This window comes from Sceloporus occidentalis, unplaced genomic scaffold (assembly GCF_023333645.1).
Source record: "Sceloporus occidentalis isolate IW3139 unplaced genomic scaffold, rSceOcc1.0.p SCAF_42, whole genome shotgun sequence".
In the NCBI taxonomy this organism is placed as follows: Eukaryota; Metazoa; Chordata; class Lepidosauria; order Squamata; family Phrynosomatidae; genus Sceloporus; species Sceloporus occidentalis.
Genome location: NW_028317022.1, coordinates 1,309,322 through 1,321,755, shown reverse-complemented (window position 1 = coordinate 1,321,755; position 12,434 = coordinate 1,309,322). Strand labels below are relative to the sequence as shown.

The window sequence follows — 12,434 nt, the reverse complement described above, 5'->3', positions numbered from 1 at the left end:
AATGGGATGATTGGCAAAAACAACTCTGTCAAGAGTGAAAGCACTAGCCCCTCATATCTACAATGTTGGCTGTTCAAGTCAAACATTAGAAAGCATTGCCCTACACGCTGGCCTTTTTTAGTAAAAGGTTTGGATCATCTGCTGCACCAATGGCCAACTTTTCTTTCATATTTTGAGTCAAAGAGTTTGAATCAGAAGACTGATTCAAGGTTGAGACGGTGCATCAAAAGGGGCATAGATGCCCACGACAAGGAAATAATTCTACCATTGTACAAGTCACTAGTTATTCCACACATGGAATACTGTGTACAGTACTGGGCACCAGTGTACAAGAAAGATATAGTGGAGCTGGAGAGGGTTCAAAGACGGGCAACCAGAGTAATAAGGGGAATGGGAGGACTATAGTACCCAGAAAGATTATCAGAATTAGGGTTATTTAGTTTGGAAAAAAGACGGCTTAGGGGGGGACTTAATAACTATGTATAAATATATAAGGGGGCAGTACAGAGATCACTCCCAGGACCTATTTATACCCAGGACTGTATCTATAAGAAGGGGACATCCTCTACGGCTGGAGGAAAGAAGGTTTCTACACCAGCACAGACGGGGGTTCTTTACAGTAAGAGCGGTGAGATTATGGAACTCTCTGCCAGAGAGGTAATGGTAAACTCAATAAAAGAGTTCAAAAGGAGCCTGGACGTGTTTCTTGAAAGCAATAATATTACAAGTTATGGATATTAGATTAATAGGGACAGAACGTTGATCCAGGCATTTATTCTGATTGCCATATTTGGAGTCGGGAAGGAATTTTCCCCCTGGTATGGGGCAATTGGCATCTGCTTCATTAGGGTTTTTTGCCTTCCTCTGGATCAACACAGTAGGCACACAATAGGTATATAGGTTGAACTTGATGGACTTTGGTCTTTTTTCAAACTTATGAACTATGTTACTATGTTACAGACACAGACTGCTACAAGGTTGAGACTTCCAGCAAAATGAAAGTTTGCAAAATAAGTAGAACAGCTATTTGCATTAGCGACTGTGCAATATCTTGAAGCCACCTCCCTGAACTTTTAGCACTTTAGGATATCTGAAACACTATTTCTACAAATTTTGAATTACATTTAGTAAGGTAATCTCACTAGGCTTATTAAGCCTCAGTTTTCAAGACATAACATTACACATATTTGCTTTGCAGATAATTCCACCATCAATGGACCCCAAAAGTATTACCGTATTTGCTCGATTATAAGACGACCCTGATTATAAGACGACCCCCCAAAATCTGAATATTAACTTAGGAAAAAAAGAAAAAGCCTGAATATAAGACGACCCCAAAGGAAAAAAGTTTTACCAGTAAATGTTAATTCATGTAAACTATTTTTTTTAATAAAAGCTATGATTGAGAAAAAGATTTTTTTTGTTTTTATTTCTTGTATTTTCCAACCTGTCCCCCAGTTACGCACATCTGCCCCCAGGCTTGCCACTCCAATATGGCACTGTGGCCCATGATATGCCTTTTAACCCTCTATATGCCACTGTGCCCCATGGTATGCCTTTTGACCCCCTATGTGCCACTCTGCCTCCAGAAATGCCTTATACCCCTATATCCCATTCTGGCATTTAGGGGGTTAAAATGCATATTATGGGGCAGAGTGGCATATAGGGAGGTATAAGGCATTTCAGGAGGCAGAGTGGCATTAAGGGAGTTAAAAGGCATTGTATAGAGCACTCTGCCTCCAGAAATGCCTTATACCACTATATGCCACTCTGCCATTTAGGGGGTTAAAAGGCATATTATGGGGCAGAGTGGCATATAGGGAGGTATAAGGCATTTCAGGAGGCAGAGTGCTCTATTAAATGCCCCCTTAACGCCACTCCAGAAATGCCCTATGCCCCCATTTAACACACACACCCTATACCCCCATTTAACTAACTAACTAACACACACACACACTCTCCCCCCCCCCTTCCCCCGCTCTCCCCCCTCTTTTACCGGTGCTTCCAGCCGGGGCAGCGGGTTGACGTCGCCTTCTGCTGCAGCCAGAAGGAGGTGTGGCTAGCAGCGGGGGTTTGTATGCGTCCGTCGCGTATACTTTCCCCGGCTGTCAGAGATCAGAGTTCCCCGCACCGGTGCGGGGAACTCTGATCTCTGACAGTCGGGGAAGGTCTATGCGACGGACGCAGACAACCCCCGCTGCTAGCCACACCTCCTTCCGGCTGCAGCGGACGTTGTCTACGCGGATCGCGTAGACGTCAACCCGCTGCCCCGGCAACACAGCAGGAAGCACCGGTAAGTGTGTGTATGATGGGGGGGGGGGAGTCGGGTGAGACAGGAGGATCCAGGTCCCCTGCAGCGGTGCGGGGGATCTGGATCTTAGTCTCCTAATCAGACCTCTATTTGAGGTCTGATTAGAAGACGACCCCGATTAGAAGACGAGGGGTATTTTTCAGAGCATTTGCTCTGAAAAAAACCTCGTCTTATAATCGAGCAAATACGGTAATGATACCTTTTATTTATTTAGACATAGTGATGGGAATGTCCTTACTACAAAAAGCTTACTACTTACCTAAACCTACAGTGGAAGACAGGGAACTTTTCAAAGCACTAGAACATCTGTCTTTCTAAGTTAAAAGAGTTAAAGAGAAAGGGCAATGGGATGTAAGGTTTATTATTATTTTTTGCCGTTATTGGTGCCATATGGAAAATATGTTTCTATGCCAGTGATGTCACAATTACATCACTTAGCTTACTTTATTGCTTATTTTATTATTTTTAGTGCTCATTGACGATTGCAATACATATGATTGATCAGTAGAGGTCTAGACAGACATCTCCCAGAAGGGAATGCCCAATCACGCATTCTTTATGTAACTTGCTAACAGGGTTAGTCCAGGCTGTCAAGATCTCTCACGCAGCAGTATGATGTCTTGGCAATGTTTCTAACATAGAGAAATATCACACTTAACATTAAGTACAGTGCAATAAGATATGGACTACACGTATTTGTTTATAACCTGTCAAACTACATCAAACTGTATAATGCTTGAACTGCACTGACTTGATTTTGTAAATATGTTTAAATGTAAATAAAAAGAATAAAAAATTAAAGTAATAATTTACATTGTACTGTAGAAGGTGCAGTCCAAACGTGTGCTGGTCTTGGGGATTTCTGAGGTGGGTGCATAGAGTGCACAACACTCAAGTGCTGCTACACCACAGGTAGCAAGACCAGGAGGTCTTTTATTATCTAAGCTATTTTCTCCTCCACGTTTACACTCATATTATAACAGACTTTATCTCCTTTAGGAGATACTACAACGACACCCGGAGATAGTTTCTAAGGGTTGCAGCTGTGTATCCAACATAGTGAAAAAAAAGGGAAGTTATCCTTTATTCATTTATTTAACATTTTTTCCTATTTTCTAGACTTGGTTCGATTCTTTTTTGTTATTTATCTCCTTTAGGCTAGGTTTCCACTTGGGTTTTTGTCCTGTGTTTTTTTTCTTGATGAAAAACGCCAAGAAAACTGCCACTGCATTTTGGCGTTTTTTTCTGGAGTTTTTTCTGGCGTTTTAGCCTTTCTGTGGAAATTGCTTTTTTTGACCTTAGGCAGTTTTTCCAGCCTTTACAAGTTAGAAGTTTCACCCGGATGAAAGGGATTAGGATAAATGGCAAGTATCTGCCCCCTGATGTCATTTACTTGGTAGAGTTCTACTTAAACGCCCCGGCGGACCCTTTTGTCACTTTTCTGTGGTTTGTAAGGCATGCTTTATTCCGAATGTCTGCTTCTCTAGGAAGATTGGCCCCAAATGATGGTGCAAATTGTTTGCTGTTGCTTTTGGCACGCAGGATCCAGTTGATGCGTCGCGTATGTTTGTTTGTATTGGCATGTTTGTTCCAAATGGTGTAGAATTCAATATGAACTTTGTTTTGTGTGAAACTGTTTGTTTCCAGCCTATTTCTCGTAGGACACACAGATACCGGGTCCATCCTCTGCATTGTAACCGTGGAAAAAACGCCATAAAAAACGCCAAGGCAATAAACCCACATGGCTTTTTCATGGCGTTTTTTCTCTCCCATAGACTTCTATTGGAGAAAAACGCCAAGATTTCCTTGCAAAAAACGCCAGAGTGTCAACATGCTGCGATTTAGAAAAACTGCCACAGAGCCCAAAAAAGCAGAAAAACGCCAAAGAGGACTGAAAAAACGCCAAACAAAAAAACGCCAAGTGGATATGGCATTCTGCGATTTCCTATTGAAGAACAGCTAACATCTGGCTGCTGCGTTTTTTCACAAAAAAAACGCCAGGTGGCGCTATTGGCGTTTTTATGGGCGTTTTTAGCTAAAAAAAACCAAGTGGAAACCTAGCCTTACACCATTTGGAACAAACATGCCATTACAAACAAACATACCCAACTGGATCCTGCGTGCCAAAAGCAACAGCAAACAATTTGCACCATCATTTGGGGCCAATCTTCCTAGAGGAGCGGACAAACCACAGAAAAGAAACAGAAGGGTCCGCCGGGGCGTTTAAGTAGAACTCTACCAAGTAAATGACATCAGGAGGGGGCAGATACTTGCCATTTATCCTAATCCCTTTCATCTGGGTGAAACTTCTAACTTGTAAAGGCTGGAAAAACTGCCTAAGGTCAAAAATAGCAATTTCCACAGAAAGGCTAAAACGCCAGAAAAAACTCCAGAAAAAAACGCCAAAACGCAGGTAAATGCAGTGGCAGTTTTCTTGGCGTTTTTCATCAAGAAAAAAAACGCAGGACAAAAACCCAAGTGGAAACCTAGCCTTAGGTTAGCTTTATATTTGCAGTCATCTACCTTATTCTTAGTCTGCTTATAGTTCATTAATGTTTCCTTCTCCTCTTTTAATATATGTGACACATCTGTGAATTCCATCGCTTCTCGGTCTTTTGGCTAAGATCAAGTGAGTACCTGTGACGGGGGAAACTTAATCCTCTGGCCTTAAGGCCGAGGAAGCCTGAGGAGCCTTCTTCAAGCCCCCAGTGCAGTTTCCTGGGCGCACTCACAGTTTTGATTGGGGCTCATCACTGTGTGGAGCAAATAAGTGCATGAAGATCACCCTGATGCCACACAGCTTATTTTCACTTCCCTGGCCCTTCTGTTCCAGGTAAGGACAAAACATTTATACCGGCTGATTGCACTTCTTTGTGTGCACATGGGCATATTATGTTTTTTTTAAAGCATTGAATGATTTTGCATGGTGTAAATAGATACAGACACTGATTCACAGTTTGGATCAGCTGGATCCCGGCTTTTTAGTGGGAGAGATGTTTGAAGCCTTGTGGCTCTTGCCTCTTCCTGAAGTTTACAGTGGTCCTCCTCCTTGCACTATGAGGAAGACCAAGAAGATGCAGCCCTCCTTCAAGCTCATGTCTGGGAGGGAAGTGTTAGGGATATAAATTAGATAAATTAGGCAAAACCAATATTCTATCACATACACAAAATTCTGGCACTCTATCACACCCACAATATGAATTTAAAGAGACATCCTATATTTTATCTCTAATCCTATTGTTTTCAGATCACACCAAAATTAAAAAGGAGATTAAATGCATGTTAGAGGTGTTTATGCAGATTTTCAACATTGGTGGGTTGTTGCAGCATTGATCAAATTATGATCAGATGTACGATATAGCATAGGTAAAAACCATAGGTAAAACCATCTTCCTACCATCAATTGACATTTTTGTAGCAGTACTAGGTGTAGCTCTAATTCCTTACCAGACTCTTTCACATACTTTTTGGGTATTTTAACTATGGACTGGTTATTAGGCTCTACCCCTATGCCAGGGGCTGCACGGTAGGTGATATGTAGCTTGCGCTTTACACCTATGATCTTTCAAATTTTTGTCATCATTTCACTTGTAAAGTGACTTCCACGATCTGACTCGATCCTTTGAGGAAGGCGAATTCTGGAAAATGCATGATTAATTAATAATGCGGCACACACAGAACAAGTGTTCTCTTTACATGGAATACATTCTACCCATTTTGTGAACATACATGTAAGCATATACTTGTTATCGCTTGAGGATCTAGTTACAGGTCCTAAAAAATCAAATTTGTATATCAGACCAAGGTAGGCATTCCCCATTTCTGAGGTGGTGCACGACGGGTTTGAGCATGAGGTTGGAATTGCGGACAAATCAAACATCCTCGACAATAGGTTTGCACATATCTTAGCATATGTGGCCAGTAGGCATAATCACAGTATCTCATAGGTGATCTTATCCACACGATGACCAGAAGTGGGTGCATATGCAACATTAGGAACTATCCATTATTGTGTACCATGTTTGGATGTTCTGATCAGCACTTTATCCATCAAACTAAATTGAAATTTATGTTGCATTAAGATTCTCAAGTCCTCATTATATTTATAATCATCATCAGTAATAGGATTGACAGTAGGATCTTTTAGATACTCATAGAACCGACCAATAATTGGATCGTTCTTTTGACTACAGTAGTGATTAAATCCTTGTTAGGAAATTCTTGACTAAATTGTGCAATCTTAAGGTCCACTTTATTTCTAGCTTGCCGTCTAGTTATTGCTTCAATATGAAGTGGTCCAGTAAGATCATCAATGTTAAAAAGATCTCCAGTGACAGCTGCCCGTTTTGCTAATGAGTTAGTCAAGTCATCGCCTTCTTTATCAATACTTTGTATCTTAGAATTACTTTTGGTTTTTCTGGTTTTAAATGGTTAACCTAACTTTGTTTACTAGTTCATCAATTTTACCATGCGTGACAGGTTTATTGTTATTTTCCAGCATTTGGTTACATTTCCAGCTAGGTAGATATTCCACAAAAGTGTTGTGAACTATGATAAATTATTTAATGCCATATTCAGTTGCCATTTGGATGGTCTTATATACTGCACAGAGTTCAGCTATCTGACTACTTCGGGGACCAATATTGTTTCCTACAGATATATTTGGTTAATCCAGGCAATTCCAATACCTCCTACCAGTTTCCGTTCATTACCAACTGTGGTATGAAATGAGCAACCATCTATGTATACACATAATAGTGGTCGCCAATATCCCTCGTCATAAACTTTATAAAGCAAAAGCAATTGTCCCTTGAAATCAACTCTGGTGGAGCTACGCGCGAATCCATCTGTGCAGGGTAGCCAACTGGGGAGACGCCCCTAGATGATTCTTCGTGACTGCCTGGGAGGGAGGTTTGAGGGCGCAATCATCCACTCCCCTCCCTTCTTTAGATGAGTTTGCAACTACGCAACCTGGTGTCACCTTGTCACGGACCGGGTGAGCAGGTCTAATAGGAGCCCAGGTGCAGGGGATATGAGGGGCTCTGTCTGTACCCCACGATGCATGATGGCTTGGGGTTGGTACAGACAGGCACAGGAAATTAATCACAGAGGATGCTGATAACAGTTGTATTGCAGATGGTACAACAACATATAAACAAGGAAAGTCTCTTGGCTGGAAGCCCTCTGGATGGGGCACACACGGCAGGAAGCCCTCTGGATGGGGCACACACGGCAGGAACTGGCCGCAACTCAGGAACAATACAGGAACCAAAACAGGAGCAGATTTTTTTTTTTTTTATAATATCACTCAGTCAACGCACATCCCTCAGATGATACTCCGGACGGCATTAGAGACAACATCCTCATGGTATATTTTTCCCATAGAATCCCACACCACATAGTGCAACATAAAACCATATGTACAATTATATATACAAAAAAAAAACCAAACCCTTAGCAACCCTATCAACCACCCACATCACCACCCGATTCCAATCTATCACCACACCAACCACACCCACACCCGAATCCATCCCTCAACCCCCACCCCAATCCCTCCATTTCTTGGTTTTCCAAACCCCTTCCGCATCAACCTCCCCCAACCTCCGTAAATCTCTCAAAAAATACACATACATCCGACCCCGAATCATTCTTACACAACCATCAACCTCAACCAAATCTTTCTTAAATATTAACAAATTCCTCACATCCCACAAAGATTCCTTCACACAGCTTATCAACATCCAAAACAGACGCCTCTTCTCTAAATCACATAATCCAAAAAACACTTCCTCGAACCCCACTCCCTCCACCCCTACTAATTCCTTCACAAACCTCCCCATTCTTTGCCACACTTGCACAGCATACTCACAAGCCCAAAACACATGTACCACATTTTCCACTCTATAACACCCTTCCCTAGGAGAAACTTCTGAAACACACAACTTCCTCACTCTGTGAAACTCCCTAGTTGGCAAACACCCATGCACCGCCATCCAACCCACATTTCTCTGTCTATTAACCAACTCTCTACCAGACAACATCTTCCACACCTGCTTGCTTTGACCTTCAGTCAAACCATCCAAACAAACAACCAACTCACGATCCCTAATCATCTTCAACACACACCTCTTTTCTTCCCACATAGACACTGTCACATCTTGCAACTCATACCTTCTAATTCCAAGCTCAATTCTCTCATAAAACCAAGGTACCTTAAAGCATACTGGTTTCTTATGATCCAATTCATACAAACCATACTTCCTCAACAAGCCACCCGCCGTATATCTCAACATACAACCCACCATTGCATCCTTCTTACATACCCGTATATACTGCACCATCAAAAAACGCTCAATCTCTGGCATATCCATACCCCCATTCTCTACCTTGAAAGTCACTTTCTGTCTTCTCAACCGCTCCATCCTAGAATTCCAAAAAAATAAACGTCTCACCAACATCTTAATCACTCGCACCCCGACAGGAAAAATCACATTTAAATACAATAACAGAGGAACTATCACAACTTTCACAATTAACACCCTTCCAGAAAAGGACAAAGTCCTAGATGACCAAAACCCCAACTTTTGATTCACCTTCCCTATCACCTTATCCCAACTATCACATCCATCCAACTTCTCATTGAATTTAACCCCCAACACCTCAATCGCGTCACTCCTCACTGGCCATCCACACAACTCCAATTCTCTCCAAGCACCAAACGCTTTACAAGCACATTTATCCCAATTTATTCTAAACCCGCTCCCCATACAAAACCCTTCTACCAACAACTTAACCCTTCGCAACCCAGCTTGCGTTCTACACACCACCGTAACATCATCCATATAACCTAAAACTTTCAAACTCCTCCCCCCACTACCTGGTATTTCTACTCCTCTTACTACTTTATCACATCTAATCATCTTTAACAAAGGTTCAATCACACAGATAAACAAAATCGGTGATAACGGACAACCTTGTCTCACCCCTGACCTTACACAAAAACTCTCCGTCAAACAACCATTCACCATCACTTTACTACTAATTCCATCGTACAAACTTTGCAACCACCGCAACATTTCTACAGGTATCCCTAACTTCTCCAATATTCTAAACAAAAACCCATGTACCACCCTATCATACGCCTTCTCAAAATCAATCGTCGCAATAGCCACTTCCAACTTCCTATTCATACAGTACCACAAAGCATCACGCAACACAATCAAACTGTCACTAATCTGTCTCCCAGGAACCGCACACACCTGTTCTTCTCCAACCAAACTACTAACAATCATCCTCAACCGATTTGCCAACACTTTCGCCACCACCTTATAATCCACATTCAACAACGTTATCGGTCTCCAATTCCTCAAATCTCTTTTATCTCCTTTCTTAAACAATAACACAATCACGCCCTCTTTCATTGAAGCAAGCAACTCATTCTTATGCAACACTTCCACACAAACTTCCGTAAAACCATCTCCAATTAAATCCCAAAATTTACAATAAAACTCAACAGGTAACCCATCACATCCAGGCGTCTTCCCTTTAGCCATACACTTCACCACCCTTTCTAATTAATCTTTCGTCACTTCCCTCACCAAATCCCCTGCATCCACACTATCTACACCCTGTTCCACACCATCCAAAATCTCATCCTCCACTTTCAAATCTCTTGCTTTCTCTACATACAAATCCTTGTAAAAATCCAACACCACATCCACAACCCCCGACCCTTCCACAACTACACCATCCCTATTTAACACATTTTCCATCAAACTTTTACCACCAAACGCTTTCTTGAAAAAAAAAAATCTCGTACATTTCTCATCCTCCTCTAACACTTTCACCCTAGCTTGAAACATTATCTTCCTACCTTTCCTCTCAACATACTGATTCACCTGCTGTCTTGCTTCTATCAACTCATTCTTTACATCCAAACCAAACCCCCTCAATTTCCTCAAATATTCCAATCGATTCTGCCACATCATCAATTCTCTCCTTTCATTCTTTGCCCTAACCCGCCCCATTCTCACAAAAAACAACCTCACCTGTACTTTAACAAACTCCCACCACCTACCAATCGACATAAAACACCTTTTCTTCCTCCGCAACCCCAAGAAAAATCTTTCAAAACATTTAACCACCCATTCATCTTCCATCAATAGCACATTTAACTTCCATTGCCCACGACCCAACACAACTTTCACCGCAAATTCCACCTTACATAATAAACAAGCATGATCTGTAAAAGGCAAAAGCACACCAACCATTTCCACCCCACTCAAATACTTTGAAAAGAAAATAAAATCAATCCTAGAACATACACTCCCATCCTCACTACAAAAAAAGAAAAAAACGTCTCAGACGACTTATGCAACCGAACTGAATCAATCAACCCAAAATCCTCCACCATTTGACCCAACTCCCTACTGGACCCATCCAAATTCGCACCTCTCCTACGACCCACCCTATCCTCATTCTTAAGAACACAATTAAAATCACCCACCAAAAACACCAATTCCCTCCCTGGTAACCACAGTTTAACATGTTGAAACAACGTCACCCTCTCTTTCCTATCTACCGGTGCGTACACATTAATTAACTTAAACCCCCATACATAAAGAAAACTACCACCACCCTTCCACATTCTACCTCAACTACCCTAACCACCTGAAAATCAAAACTCCGAAATAAAACAGCCACCCCACAACGCCGTCTAACCCCGAAAGAGAATACAGAAGGACCCAAGGTCCAAAGTTGGCCCTGCAGAGGTTCAGACAAGTTGCATTCTTGCAGACAAAACACATCAGCTTTTTGATCCACTAATGTCTGAAAAATCACAACACGTCTTGCAGCCCTCTTAATGCTCCTGACATTGAGGGATGCGATACAGAGAGACCTCATAACTTAATAATCATTAGTTGTGACATTCTGCCCTGGTTTCCTGGCTCCTGTATTGTGCATTTAGGTTTTTAGACTGTTCCTTGTTCAGCCTCTAGTGGCAGCTCTGCCTGTGTTTCTGCTCTCCTCCTTTTGTTGTCACCTGGCCTCGTTACCTGCTGCCCTGCAGTATAAAGGGCTGTAGCTTCCTGCAAACTGGACCTTGGCATTGTAGTAATAGGACTGTTTTGCCCTGGTCCTGTTCCTGAATTATTCCTGGCTTCCTTTTGTACCTGTGTGCCCTGCGAGTGGGCTTCTGGTCGTGTGCCCAGCCTGAGGGCTTCCAGCAGCATGTCCAGTCCTGTGCTCTGCCAGTGAGCTTCCAGTCGTGTGCCCTGCCGGTGGGCTTCTATTTCAGCATCAGCCTTGCCAGTTCCAGTCCCGCACTTCTGTCTGCCGTGTGCCTGTCTACCTTGCACCATGAATCGCAGTGTACAAACAGACAACCCTATCCCTGCACCGAGGCCCCTCGCTAACCTGCTTACCCAGTGTGTGACATTAGTACCCTCCATACCACACACCTCACGTCCCAGATCGGAACTTTTTAGCTCCTTTCTCCACCAATGTCTCCTCCACCAGTCCCAAAGAATTCTTTACAGAATCCACGACACCACGGCTGAAAAAGCCTCCTTGAAAGCCCAGGTCTTCCGAACACACTGAGAGCGGAGAGAACCTCCCTGAAAGCGGAGAGAAACTCCCATCGCTCACCACTACTTCACCTAACCGGGGGGAATCAGACAAAGAACGTTTTCCTACCTCCCGAACTCTTTTTTCCACACTACATCCTTCCCCTGGATCCAACATCGCATCTTCTACAGATCTAACTTCCACCCCCCTTGGTTCCTGTTCCATACTGCCAATATCTGGCAGATCTGACACATTAAGTGAAGGATCTTAAGGTGCTTCCAACATGGAAACTTCCTGCTGTTGCACAATTTCCCTTTCGAAAATCAAAGGTGTACTCTCAACGACAGCAACACCACTCTGCACCGGATCCACAACAACATCTTCAGCCACTTCATCAGGCACCACAGGAACCGAAGGTCTATCTTCCGGCAGCGATCTGACAGATGCTCCGGACACAGGGGCTCCTTGCTCCACCAGTTTTTCCACATAAGCAGACAGCTCAGCCTCCCTCCTCTTATCATCTGCCTCCTGTCTCTCTGCAGCCTTCTTTCGC

The 12,434-nt window shown here is 42.8% G+C and overlaps 1 protein-coding gene across 1 annotated transcript in view; it reads right to left on the bottom strand.

Moving 5' to 3' along the window:
- LOC149289862 (cation-independent mannose-6-phosphate receptor-like) overlaps positions 1-12,058 on the bottom strand; it is an 88,573-nt gene extending 76,515 nt beyond the window's left edge. The window contains exons 1-4 of the mRNA XM_089490132.1: positions 11,781-12,058; positions 9,913-10,066; positions 9,512-9,702; positions 8,441-8,737 (exon numbers count right to left, since the gene is read on the bottom strand). Coding sequence (XP_089346258.1) covers positions 8,441-8,737; positions 9,512-9,702; positions 9,913-10,066; positions 11,781-12,058 — 920 coding nt within the window. The remainder of the gene's footprint in view (positions 1-8,440; positions 8,738-9,511; positions 9,703-9,912; positions 10,067-11,780) is intronic.
- Positions 12,059-12,434: the final 376 nt, after the last annotated feature.